General features: G+C 39.6%; 1 protein-coding gene across 1 annotated transcript in view; it reads right to left on the bottom strand.

Annotated features, from left to right (window-relative positions):
• Positions 1 to 14,396, bottom strand: part of LOC129277387 (sushi, von Willebrand factor type A, EGF and pentraxin domain-containing protein 1-like) — a 44,240-nt gene extending 29,844 nt beyond the window's left edge. The window contains exons 1-4 of the mRNA XM_064110022.1: positions 14,231 to 14,396; positions 9,951 to 10,148; positions 7,436 to 7,582; positions 176 to 376 (exon numbers count right to left, since the gene is read on the bottom strand). Of these exons, the coding sequence (XP_063966092.1) occupies positions 176 to 376; positions 7,436 to 7,582; positions 9,951 to 10,148; positions 14,231 to 14,300 (616 nt within the window). The 5' untranslated portion in view covers positions 14,301 to 14,396. The remainder of the gene's footprint in view (positions 1 to 175; positions 377 to 7,435; positions 7,583 to 9,950; positions 10,149 to 14,230) is intronic.
• Positions 14,397 to 14,866: the final 470 nt, after the last annotated feature.

Here is a 14,866-nt window from a genome sequence, read left to right on the forward strand (position 1 = left end):
GGAATGATTCATGCCCTGTTTTTTATCTGTTTGATGTAAAAATTTCTTGAAATCTATATTAAACAGAGGAGCTTTTGTCAAGGTATCTTAACATTCAACACAATCTAACAAACCTGTTTGAAACCCAGACAAAAAAAGTGGGTTCATTTAAACATCAAAACACAGTTTTTCTTACAATTTGGGATGCAAATGAATTGGTTTCCTCCGCCCCAATTTCTGTTGCTCATGCAACGTAGTCTTTCACTTCCAGACTCATTTGGGGTGTAGCCCTCCCTGCAGGAGAAATAGGCTTTGCCTTGGAAGCGACGTTCTGGGGGATCATAGGTGACCAGGACCCCTTCTTCTTCAGCAACCTCTGGGCAGAAATTATCCTCATCTGAATTGCAAAAAAAATGTATGAGAATAAAAATCAACATATTACTTACCAAAAAATTAATTACACTGAATTATAAATCTGAAAAAATATATATATTCACCATGGAGGGATAAAAAAATTTAATCAAATTTAGAATTATGAGTTAAGGTGAATCTTATTATCTATAGGCATTTTAGAAGGAGTAATCAGCTAGTGTATATGTAGAAGATCCGCTTCCTCATTCCTGATTTGAATCTGCCTTTTATTCCCTCTGCCCTCTTCATGTTATTACAAAATGCATCAATAAATGAAACTTCAAATTCAAATTTTCTCAATTACTAGGAGCATGTAGTTTGTGTATTGAATGGTTTTCTGACAACTAAATCCATCCAGGTTGAAATCTAAATCAAACACGAATATTCGTGCATATATCCATGGGAAGCCTGCTTGATTATTACTTCTTTGATATTCACGACACATAGATAATTGCCAAATAACTGCCAAAGAAATTCATTGAATACCAGAGCTGATAGCTTGAATAAGAACAAGATTTCAGTATATATATCTTAAGAGAAGAAAAACAGTATTTTGGTGAGAGATACCACATGACAACACAGAAAACTCTGGACCTTTAAACTTCTCGAGAATACGGGCCATTAACTCTCGGTGCATAGGCGTCTATAGACGGAAAGCTTCAGTCTCTGTTTTGTCAGGTGTTCCGCTGGACCATGTCTTGCTTCATTACACCTCCTTCCTCAATAAACTAAAATCCTTCTATATTGTAACACTCTGTAGTACGGGGAACCTATATATGCTCCAAAATTAATCTAACAACATTTTTCATTTTAATATAGTGCGTCCCACAAAAAGGAAACCTGTTTTCAGAGATAGATTTCACAATTGTTAAACAATGAATTCAATACTTATGGTAAGAGTGAAATCTCACCTTCATTTGAGACCAACAGCTTAGCAAATCATTCATGCACGGCATATTACAAATTAAACAGGCCTCTACAAAAACAAAAATCATCACTTGCCCTGTCGGGCAAGTGATAAAAACGAGTGGAACGCCTCTGGCAGTCTCGCCTGCATTACGCGATTTAATATAGCAGCAGTGCTAACTTTGAAAACTACTATAAAATAATCATTCACAAAAACTCCATTCATATAATGACATAATACCACGTTCATTGACCATAAATGACATTTGAACGGTGACTTAAGACTTGTCAACTACATCCATGTCCACATTTCAATCACTCTATCTATAAACTTTCAAAGTTATGATGGCAATTCAACAATTACCCCAACATGGCCTAAGTTTATTGACCTTAACTGACCTTTGACCTTGGTTTTGTGACCTGAAACTCACAGGGGATGTTCAGTGATACTTGATTACTCTTATATCCCAAGTTTTATGAACTAGATCCATAAACTTTCAGAGTTAGGATGGTAATTTAACAAATACCCCCAACACGGCCAAAGTTCATTGACCTTTAATGACCTTTGACCATGGTCATGTGACCTGAAACTCGTACAGGATGTTCAGTGATACTTGATTACTCTTATGTCCAAGTTTTATGAACTAAATCCGTAAACTTTCAGAGTTAGGATGGTAATTTAACAAATACCCCCAACACGGCCAAAGTTCATTGACCTTAAATGACCATTGACCATGGTCATGTGACCTGAAACTCGCACATGATGTTTGCTAATACTTGATTAACCTTATGTCCAAGTTTCATGAACTAGATCCATAAATTTTCAAAGTTATGATAGTAATTCAACAAATACCCCCAACTTGACCAAAGTTCATTGACCCTAAATGACCTTTGACCTTGGTCACGTGACCTGAAACTCGAGCAGGATGTTCACTAATACTTGATTAACCTTATGCCTAAAGGCCACCGCACACCTTACGACCGACCAGTCGCCGACTGGCTTGCGACTGGGCGAGGGGAGATGTGACGTCACAGCGCATGTCAGCTTCAGAGTCGCAGACCGGTCAGAGACAAGTCGCAAGGAAAATCGGAAGGATTTGACAAGTCGAATCCTTATGACTGGATCGCAAGCTCAATCCAAATTCCAGCCAATCAGACAGCAGACTTGCACGATGCGTATATGATAAACAACGCGCATACGCAGTAGTAAACGCATTCTCTTTGTTGTTATGCCAAAAAGCAAAAAGCGCATGCGTGAGTCGCAGATCGGATCGCAAGGTGTGCGGTGTCGAGGCTTATGACTGCCTTGCGACTCATCTCCCCTCACCCAGTCGCAAGCCAGTCGGCGACTGGTCGGGTCGTAAGGTGTGCGGTGGCCTTAAGTTACATGAACTAGGTCCATATACTTTCTAAGTTATGATGTCATTTCAAAAACTTAACCTTCGGTTAAGATTTTGAAAATAATTCTCCCAACATGGTCAAAGTTCATTGACCCTAAATGACCTTTGACCTTGGTCATGTGACCTGAAACTCAGGCAGGATGTTTAGTAATACTTGATTAACCTTATGTCCAAATTTCATGAACTAGGTCCATATACTTTCTAAGTTATGATGTCATTTCAAAAACTTAACCTTAGGTTAAGATTTGATGTTGACGCCGCCGCCGCCGTCGCCGTCGCCGCCGGAAAAGCGGCGCCTATAGTCTCGCTCTGCTATGCAGGCGAGACAAAAACTGCTTGCCCGATTTTTTTTCAAAAATTCTTTTGCTCTTAATTATTCTTTTCTGTCCTGGCTGAAGTTGATTTACTGGCGCTGCCTTTGGCATTGCTTTTTCTTGACTCTTGTTCAAGTTGTTCTGGTCGCCGATCACGACGACAAAAGTCGCCTATTTTAGTCTGACGACTCATTGTTTATTTGGTTTGAAGTTGAAGCCGAGTCCTGGCCAGGGTGACCAGATTTCACAAAATGAAATACAGGACAATCGACAAAAAAAAAAGATCAAGAAAGAAGGCTACACAGTGTTAGACTTGTAAAAAAAATATACAGAATTGGAAGGGAGGGTGAACGTAAGAATGAAGGAGAGAAAGAAAAGAGATGAATTGAGAAGAAAGAAAGAAAAAATGAAGGGGAAAATGAAGGAAATAATAAAAAATATAAGAAAGCTCTAATAAAAGAAGGATGAGAGAGAGAATAAAAATAGATAAAAGGTTTCAGTCATTCTTTGAATTGAATATAGAAAGAAAAAAAGAAAAGGGAAGATTAATAAATGTGTGAAAGTCAAAATAAAGAAGAGAAAGACAAAAAGAAAGTAAGAAAAAAGGAGGAGGAAAGAAAGAATGAAGGAAAGAAAATGTTTCCTTCATTCTTGGAAGAAAGAAACAAAGAAAGAAGAAAACAGGAAGGAAGGAAGGAAGGAAGGAGGGAAGGGATGACGAAGGAAAGGGAAAGAAAGTATAAGGGAAAAGAATAAGAAGGACAAAATGAAATAAATAATGAAAGAAAGAAAGGAGGAAAGAGAGGAATGAAAGAAAGAAAGGAGGAAAGAGAGGGAGGAAAGAATGAAGGGAGGCCAGAATGAAAAAAAAAGAAGAAAATAAAGGAAGGAGAGAAAGAACAAAAATAAAAACGAGTGGTAGGGAAAAGGAATGAAGGAAATGTAATAAAGGCGGCAAGTAAGAGAAAGAAGGAAAGAAAGAAAATGAACAGAGAGAGAGAGAAAGGATCAGGAAATAAAAATAGATATGTAACAAAAAAGGGCAAGAAGGAAGGATAGAAAAGAAAGAAAGAGGAAAAAGTTCAAACTTCAAGCAAACAAAAACAATCCAATCATATAACAAAAATCCTAATGATATTTGGTGTTTTTTTTAATATATTTTTAAAATTAAAAAAAACTAAAATGTTTTAGAAATGAATAAAATATGTGACGTCTGTTCACCCTGATCCTGGCCGAGTCAGTCCGAAGCTTGCATGCATTCAGCGTGATCTAGCTCGAGAGTCGACTGGCTCGCGATCGCTCGTGTACGTCCGTACATGTAGAGCATGCGCTCAGAGGGCGAGAGAGGGGTTTCCCCAGCTAGCTCCTTCGTCGATTAGTAGTGCATGCGCACAGTGTAGTTTAGAAAGTAAGATGGCAGCCCCCATCGAACGGGACCGCTGGCGATAAAATGTCGGTAAATTGGCGCTGATTTGACATGTTTCCACTGTTTTTTTTACTGGTATGACATTGTATGAGAGATAATTGGCCGATGATTGCAATTTATCAAAAATTATTAAACTTTACTGTCAATTTATCTTTTTCATTTTCAAAACAACCACTTGCCCGATCGGGCAATTGACTTTGAAAAATGCTTGCCCGCACGTCAATTTCACTTGCCCCGGGCAAGCGGGTTTGTCGCGCCCTGCAATAAATATTCAGGGCTATCAGTAACGATTTATGAAGAAACTTGAGTGTTAATCTGAATTCATTCTCATTTCAGGGATCAGTGAGAGAAACTTAACAAAGAATACAAAATACGGTAAATGCTAATGAGCCAATAGTCGAATAGGCACGGTTGTCGTATCACAGACCAATCTTGTCCTATTTTTTAGCGCAACCTGATTTTGACATTAAAATTTCAAACTCCTCTAGCTCATTAATGCGTGAAGTGTTCGTCACGTATTAGGTATCAAAATGTAGAGGAATGATTTTATGATCATGTAAATGAAAGATCATAATTAATTTGCACTTGATGAAAAAAGATGTCGGATCCCCGGTTTCCATTTTTTCTGCGACGCACTGTAGGCCAATAGGTGATTTCAGATTTGAAAATAATCATTATCTAGTGATTAACATCACCTCGGTGCAATTTTACAACTAAAAAAATCATAAATCAATACCCTCGTTTTTTGGGGAATAATAGGCCTACATGTATTGGTACCTATGGGACATTTATGCCCCTCACACTGTGTGTGAAATGGCTAATACCTTGGTCACATTTGCTCTACGGCGGCCGTATGGCGAGTCGAAAACAGCCGTTTTAACATTTTTTTGTCCAACTACATATATGTGGTTTGAATCAAAATTTATAAAACGGCTGTTTTTCGACTAGCCGTACGGCCGCCGTAGAGCAAATGTGACCAAAGTATAAGTAACCCTCTTTGAAGGAGAAACCAAAAAAATGCTGAAAAACTCCTCCAAACTAGCGTAGGAAAAATGTACACGAGGGCGACAGGTGATTTTGCCCGTATGATGGCCCCTAAAATCCCCCCAAAATGCATGCTTTGGGGCGACCATTCTTTCTAGAGTCAGTTGCCTAAGATCTGACACAAAAAATATTCAAGATTATTGAATACTAATGTGGAGTTGAAAATAATACAAGTCTTAAGGGGAAAATAAATGTTTAACTGAAGGGAATAAAACAATTAAGCTCAATCATACACATCAAATGGAACAGCAAATGGAGAGAAGATGGAACTCAACTATGAAGACACAGGAACAAAGTGAACTTAACTCGAGGAAGTCTGACGTCTGTATTAGAAGTGGTAGGATGGGGGGTCGGGTGTCCGGACACTTTATATTTTTGAAGCCTTCTTTTTTGTCTTTGGATTACACTAAAAATGTGAATTCAATAGTTTTAATCATCTACTATTTTGTTCTCTATAATATTTCCTAACATTTTGTAATAAAAATTGATGAAACTTCGCTTGTAATTTTTTCCGAATTACTTTCTAAAATTGATCGTCCGGACACACAAATGTAAATGGATGACAACAGAAGCATGAAGAATGTAAACAAATCAAAGCTTTCCAACCAAGCCATCCGCAAAAGCGATAGGGTGCGAGCTAGGCCTACGCACCGCTCGCCTGCCCGGGCCGCCGGCTGGGATGAGAGTGACGCCTCGATCGACCAAAGCCAAGTGAAAACACACCGTTTTGACTCGCGCCACAACCTAGTCCTAGTAGAACTAGAAGCCGAAATTCCAAATTACAAAAATAAAATTGCATACTCACAATCACAAGATAATGACGATAAACGTTCTTAATCATGTCTTTAAAAAGTGCTATACCGTAGTGACAGACTCTATCGTCTCACTGTTAGAGAACGTTACGCTCCGAATCCCGGGCCGCGCGCGGGATCGGAGGCGCCTCTGAAAACATTTATAGAGTAGAATTCACTGAGCAAAATGCCGAAAATTTCTTCAAAATCGGATAACAAATAATAAAGTTATTGAAGTTTAATAAAGCTTAGCAATATTTTGTGAAAACAGTCGTCATGAATATTCATTAGGTGGGCTGATGATGTCACATCTCCATTTTCCGTTTTATCATATATTTTCATTATACTTGTAGGATGGGGGGTCGGGTGTCCGGACACTTTATATTTTTGAAGCCTTCTTTTTTGTCTTAAGATTACACTAAAAATATGAAGTCAATAGTTGTAATCATCTTCTATTTTGTTCTCTATAATATTTTCTAAAATTTTGTACTAAAATTTGATGAAACTTCGCTTGTAATTTTTTTTCCAAATGACTTTCTAAAATTGATCGTCCGGACACACAACCTGTCCGGTCACACAACAACTTGGTATACCGTATGTCTCCCTAATATAATACGGTAATGAAATAAATTGCAGCAATAAATATAATGCACTAAATCAGTTGTCAATCAAATTTTTCTAATTTTCTTAGAGGAAAATTTTTTGAATAAACCTAGTATCATATAATAAAATACAAAAGAGCAAGTGGGGATGTAACATCATTAGCCCACCTAATGAATATTCATGACGGACTGTTTTCACAAAACTACTTCACGCAGATGATAATTTCCGATAATTTCATGGTGAAAATGTCCGTTTTTATAATGCCCATTTATCACATACCGGTACGTGCCCTGTTGTTGGCTTTGCCGGCCCCACTCCCCAAACAAAATACTGTTCCGCCGCCCCAACAATGGCAGGGGAAATTGAAGAAAGCGTCGCTATAGGAAATTTAGATAATTTGCCAAGCCAATCAAGTGTAATTAAACAATTAACTCCAGAATCCAGATACGCGGTGATGTTGGTGTTTTCCAGGGGGGTTACGAGGTTTGGGGAGCGCTGCTGGCGCGGAACCCCAGAGGCCCCCCCCCCCCCCTGTGAATAACAATCATTAGACCTACTTACAAATTGGGAGGCATGTCCATCCGCACACTCCGTCACATATACATCGTTTGTTAACCGGGCAAGCTCTCCTCTGGCGGTTACATCTCGGGGTTTGACATTCCTTCTCCTGGATTCGAATAAGTCCCTCGTGACGATTACAATATTCCGCTGATTAAAATAAAATAGCAAAACGTAATTAAAATTGTCTCTTTAAAATTGTAATCCATGAAAACATTTTAAGGGACCTATCATCAAAATTATGGAAATGTGCACAATGTAAATAACATATTTAACAGTAACGTAGGGCTATTTTATTCATAGACCTACTTTCTTAAGAAAGTATTTTTGTCGGAGAAGGATCGAGGAGAGAAGAAGAGATGAAAATCTGCATGGGGAAAACACATTCAAAATGTGCAGAAGAAATGTAGTAGCGGTTTGTTTATGCTAAAATCGATACGAAGTATGGTTGACAAGGATACAATGATTCTAGACTATAACGCCCTGATTTCATCTCATTTGTCATTTTGTGATATAGTATGGGGAAATTGCGGCAAATGTTTAAAAGATAACCTCCAAAAGATTCAAAATCGGGCAGCTCGCGTTATCAATAATACCGCCTGGGATTCATCCGGAAACGATAATCTAAATGAACTAAATTGGGATACACTTGAAAAGAAAAGGAATGAAAGTGTTGCAATAATGATGTTTAACATACTCAATAACTTAGCCCCTTCATATCTAATCAATAGATTTTCCCTTAAAGAAAGATCACATAGCACAAGAAGTGGGAATCTCAATTTGGAAATAATGCAAATAAAGTCTGAATCTGCAAAGCGCATGTTTATGTACAGAGGCGCCAGTATGTGGAACTCATTACCCACTAATATTCAAGCGGCACAAACGAAACACAATTTCAAAACAGGTTATAAGAGATTATCTGTGTGATATGGATCACAATGACTATTTTTCTGTTTAATTGTTTTTATCAAACATCAACAGACAATTTCTATTTTCTGTCCCCAGTACATGTATTATTTTCCAACCATTTCATATGTTTTGCTTTTATATGGCATGAGTATTAACTATATAAGTTTTATAATTAATTTCAGTGCATGTTTAGTTATCATAAATTTTCCAGACATTTTTGTATGTTTAGTTTTTATCATTGATAAATCATGACTTGTATTCATTTTCTTGTACTTGTTTGTCCATTATAGAAACATGTATTTACTTTGACATTTTACTTTACCATGTACACATTTACTATTTCCATGTATGCACCGCTTTGTTCCAATTTACCGATAGATATTTCATGTTGTAAATTATTGATGTTTTTGAAAACGGTATATAATTTCTTCGTCTTTTTCTTACTATCATTATTATTCTTTTTCTTCTTCTTCTTTTCTTCTTCTGTTATCTTCTCTGTTGTCTTTTCTCTTTTTCGTCCCCCTCTCACTTTTCCCTTCTTCTTCTTCCTTTTTTAAATTCTCCTTCCCTCCTCTTCACATTTCAATGATTGCCTTGTAATATTACATTGATGCTCCTGTTCCATATATATATTGTTCGTTATACACTGATTTTAAAATGTTTACTTTGTCAATTGTATGTTCCACACGGCCCCAATGGAAATCAGTCTGTGAACTGTTTGGGCTTTTTAACCGTGTATAAATAAAATAAATCTTATCTATCTTATCTTATCTTATCTAAGATTGAAGAAGAAGAAGAAGAAAAAGAAAGAAGAAGGAGGAGGATCAGTAGAAGAAGAAGAAAAACAAAGAAATAAGGAGGAGGAGTAGAAGAAGAAGAAAGGCTATTACATTAAAGGACAAGTCCATCCCCCCAGAAGATGTTTTTAATAAAAAAAAAAAAAGATCCAAACCAGTACAACATTGAAAACCTTATGTAATCGGATGTAAAATAAGAAAAATTTTCGCTTAATTAAAAAAAAAAACAGTTATGTGCAAATGCTGGTAGGTATGCAAATGAAGAGACATTATGACGTCATCCACTCAATATTTCCTTTGTATTTTATTATATGAAATGCATATTTAAATTTTCTCCTCATTGTCAAGTGAAACAACGACTAATTCCTCCCTGAACATGATGTGTAATTATCATTATTTAATACTAAATGGTTCAGTCAAGTTGGCTCTTATAGGCCTAATTCAAACATTAAAAGCAAAGGAAATAGTGAGTGAGGGACATCTTCGTCTGTTTCATTTTCATGTAACTGTGTGGTGCATATCTCACTGTTTTGTGAAAAATATAAAGCGAAAATTTAAAATGTCATAACTTTCTTATTTTATATCCGATTTTGATGAAATTACCAGTGTTAATATGCCAGTTTGATTTTTTCTCTTTTTATTCAAATCAACATTTCATGGGCTGGACTTGATTGACCTTTCAGTGTATTCTACGTTTACTTTGACCATGGAATAGCATAGCTGTAAACTTAACTGATAACAAATGCTTATAGGCCTATTCCGGCAGCTCATTATATTGTATTATGTTTCATGCGCTTTGAAGTTCTACTTACGACGATGTCTACATCGGGGTAATCTTCCGGACCACGACCCATTGATGCATGTTGTATTCTTAAAATTATTAGGCACAATCTGATAAAAGAAACTGCAAGAAATGTTCGCCACACTCCCCTCAGGATGGGGTGCCGAACTTGGATAGGTGATTTCCGCAAAGTCAATCATTTCGATGTCGTCGCAGATCGATAACACACCTGTTTGTTATAAATACAAAAAAATACAATAATCAATAAACGGTCTTTCAGACTGTTTATAATTTTCATTTAGAAAATCAGCTAAAGGGGCGACCACAAATCGCCGGTGTAGTGGTGGTTCACGACAGTTTACTGCTCAAGTTCCGCCGCGAACCGTGTCACGACAACAGCGAAAACACTTAAAAGACGATGCAGTAACCTACAGATGGGGGAGGCTTGGGGGCACTTGTCCCCCCCCCCACAAAAAATCACGAAAAAGAAAAATGAGAGAGATGGGTAAATTATTATATTATTTCCTGAATCTATCAGGAATGACGAAAGTATTGCTCGCTAGCAACTTTTAAAAAAATATATGGCCGATATGCCATATCTGGCGCCATCAAAATTTTTGGCTTATTTCGCCACTAAAGCCCCTTTCACAATTGACGTACGACCATTTGCGACCTTTTGGTCGTGCGACAGGCTGCAACAGGCATCAATCGCTAGTCATCTCATAAGATCGCACAGAGGCTTTCACAGTTGCAACAGCTGTCGTACAACAAAAACAACCAGTAAACCCGTTGCACGAGTAAGTCGCATATGCTCTTATTGTGCTCGTGCGATCACATGCGAGTGTTGCACGAGGGATTGCGAGTGGAACGGTCGCATACATGCGAATGAAACGGTAGTGCAATGTTGTAAGCCGTTGCGATCGGTCTTGCAACAGTCTTATGGCCCATATTATTATCGCAACCAGTCGCAAGACAGGTCTCTGTACATGTAGGTCGCTTGCATATGTGCAAGTGTTGCACGACCTCCAGTCAAGTAAATGCGACTACTTAGTTGTGCCACCTCTCGCACCAAGTCGTACAACGTTGAACAACACTCGCACGATGAACGCCCGACCGATGGTACGACCCCGGGTACGGCCTGATGCGAGTGAATCGATCGTGTTTGATCGCGTTCGGATTTTGAACATGTTCAAAGTTCAGATGTGACCAGTCACGACCACCTCGAGTTCGTGCGACCGTCTACAACGACTGCGAGTGCTCGCAAGACACCAAGAGATCGATCGTGCAACAACAAGAAAAAACTGTTGCAGGCGGTCGTAAACTGGTCGGACGTCAATTGTGAAAGGGGCTGAACGGTCGCATACATGCGAATGCAACGGTAGTGGAATGTAGTAAGCCGTAATTTCGATCGGTCTTGCAACAGTCTCATATTATCGCACCCAGTCGCAAGACTGGTCTCTGTAGGTCTCCAGCACATGTGCAAGTGTTGTACGACCTCCAGTCGACTAAATGCGACTATACTTAGTTGTGCCACCTCTCGCACCATGTCGTACAACGTTGAACAACACTCACACGATGATCGCCCGACCGATGGTACGACCTGTTGCGAGTGAATCAATCGTATTTGATCGCGTTTGGATTTTGAACATGTTCAAAGTTCAGATGCGACCAGTCACGATCACCTCCGACGACCTCGAGTTTGTGCGATCGTCTACAACGACTGCGAGTGCTCGCAAGACACCAAGGGATCGATCGTGCAACAACAAGAAAAAACTGTTGCAGGTGGTCGTAAACAGGTCGTACGTCAATTGTGAAAGGGGCTTAAGACGATGTGAATACGTTCTCAACGCAATTTGAACACGTCGCTATATAATGAAGAGTGGTGAGGTAACACGGATAACCCCGAAATACGACGGAGTCCAGCTGCAGCTATAGGTACCTTCATAGGCGGGGGGGGGGGGGGGGTCCTGCCCCCCTAAATTTGAGGTGGGGGGTCCTGCCCCCCCCCCCCATAAATTTGAGGTGGGGGACGGTCCCCCCTACATTTTTTGGTGAAAACTTTTTTTTTTCTTGTCATTTTTTTTTACCTGTGTCCATCCCAAAATTTCAGGTGGACCCCCTAAATGTTTTGGCTTCCGCCGCCAATGGGTACCCAATTTCACCCTCTACTCCCATTAGTTTCAGTCACCGTTCATGAACTCCTTCATGAGACCGTGATGCCTCCGTCTTAACTCTGCCACCTCATCCGTGTAGTTACCGTGTTAACATCGTGAGGTCCGTGAGCGGTGTGAACACGGCATTATCACGAATCTGGCGGTGTAAACACGGAGTATGCATAACTGTGTTCCAACACTATCTATTCAAACCGTCACTTTGGTTTTTTTTTTTGCGGGAGGGGGGGGGGGGTTCCCCGCGTTTCTTGGGATTGACGGATGAGTTATACAGATGCAGGATTTGTATGATGTTAAAACGTTCTTTGGCGAAGCACGATGAATTGCTGAACTGCCATCTAAATTGGTGATAATTATTATGTGATTGCTCACTTCACACGAATACAAAGGCGCAGGTTTGGGCAGTAAACATGTGTGTGAGGGTGCGTGTGTGTGTATTTGAGTTTTGTCAGACGTGTATCAATCATATATGATTATTTACGTCTGGGACCGACCTTTTACGTCACCATCCGAAAGACGTGACCAGGGCTCGAACCTCGAACCTCTGCATCAATTTGTAACTTCCCCGCATAGCTTGGATTACAGGCGCACGCCACAACGCCCAACGCCCATGGCCCGGCCTGGGAAGCGGGTGTGCTGGGGGCACTTTACCGGGGGGGGGGGTGTGCATGTGATATTCACCATAACATATTCACCATCTGGCAGGTAGCAAATAATTATGTAACCTACATCACCTTCATTTTGTATAGTAAAAACTTATTTTTTGCTCCCTGGACCAGAAGCGAACCACCTGTTTTTGGAGGGAAGGGGGATATGACAAATTTAAACCAGTACCTGCTGTTAAAAATCGCCTCCAGTGCCCTGACAGCAAACTTTGTGTTCTGGGGAGGGGGGGGGGGGTATGTGGCCTTGCGATCAAAGTCATTATAAGTCATGCCTCAGAGAGAGAGGGCGCTAGAAACAGGGAGGAGGCAGTGAGAGCTGTCGCCCCTATTGTATAGTCAAAACGATTAGTTATCCTGTCTCCTTTGCATATTACAACCATGCAAAACATTTTTAAAGAAAAATAATCACAAACTTTCAGCATGAAAACTAAAAATGCATATATACAAAAATTCTCAGAGACGCATTCTTTCTTGGCTTTCAAACGCTGACTTCCACTAATGGGAACTAAAGAGAAGTGAAATGGAGGATATTGGCCAACTGAATGAATTATCAATTTGACCAACGTATAGTGCCCTAAACTGGAGATCAATTCCAACGGTAGCGCCAGATGGGGGGGGGGGGGGGGGGCGGGGTCAAATGTATTCCGCCCCTCTCCCCTAAAAAAATAAAACCGAGGAGGAGGGAAGTGGAAAAGAAGAATACAAGTTATTAAACTTATTATATTTCAATCGACATTCAGATGCAGCAGTGTTGAAGGATATCGGTTGCCCCAGAAATAAAAACCTATATTACGTGTTTTTGGGGAGAGGGGTCCTTCTGCAATACTGTTATAAAAATGGGAATACAATCTCTGCATGTGGGATTAGACCCCATTTTTATGCAAATACTTCTCAAATGTGGCGTCTATTGTTGAAAATGAAAATGTAATGATGGAGGGGGTAGTTATCCCGAGAGTTGTAAAAGATTGCACCTTTTAGCTGAAAGTTTTAAATTCACCAAAATTTTGCACCCAAATTACCAAACTAATGTTTGTCTTTAAACGATATGGCCCTCATGAAAGTTCGGTCGCTTCGGTCGCTCCATGGCTTGCAAAGTTCTTAAAAAGAATATTACGCGTCTCTCTCTACCCCTGAAAAAAAATGGGTACGTCCTGGCAAAACAGGGACAGAGCCACCTCCTCCCAAAGGGCCTCTGGGATACCCCCCCCCCCCTCCATTCAGAATTTCTTCTGTGCGCCATGCTTGGGGCTATAATGGATTTTTAATGAAGCGGAAATTAAGCTTTTATATAGAGAGCTGTTTAGCTGTTAGTAAATCACTTCACAAATTATCGATTTTTCATCCAACTTTCACATAATTGGTACACTGATTTAATGATTATCACTCATGGTTGTGATTGACATTGCCCATTTAGCCGCGTTAAAATACTATTTAAAAAGAGGAAAGTTTAATAAAGACTATGATCATTCACTTACCTTTACAGTGTAAAAGGCAGAGAAAAAGCCCTGCAAACAGGGCCAGATATTGAAAACTCTTTCCCTCCATTATTCGTTGCTCTCTAACCAACACTAACTTCCATATTTATTATTCCTCTAAAAGGATAAAAGGAAGAGCATTTCTGCGGTACGTATAGGCCTACAATAGTTGCGTGACCACAATCATGATAGACTGCGCCAGGAAAGAGAATGCGCTGATTGGCTGAATATCGCAGGCGACACATGTCAATCAAAATCCACTTGAGCCATAATGCGTGGATATCGTGTTTGATGTTTATTTCACAATTATACATTGAAGCTGATAGAAAATTCCCGCTTCAAGTGACGTCATACACAGATATACAGTAAGACCTGTATTTTTTTAAATTTTTGTGGAGGGGGGGGGGGGGGGACGGGGGGGGGGTAATGAATGAGGGTGCTCGTAAAAATATTTGAAAGGAAGTCTAATTACATTGCTGGAAAAACATCTATGATCAGGGTCCCGTAACACAAAGGTTAGCGATTGATCGTATACGCTTGATTTTCACGATTGATTGTACATTGTAGTCACTGCAATCAATCGTAGAAAAATGTTCTACGGTCATTGCTAAGCTTTGTGTTACCGTCCCCAGAGTT

The sequence above is a fragment of the Lytechinus pictus genome, chromosome 15 (genome assembly GCF_037042905.1).
Source record: "Lytechinus pictus isolate F3 Inbred chromosome 15, Lp3.0, whole genome shotgun sequence".
Taxonomy (NCBI): Eukaryota; Metazoa; Echinodermata; class Echinoidea; order Temnopleuroida; family Toxopneustidae; genus Lytechinus; species Lytechinus pictus.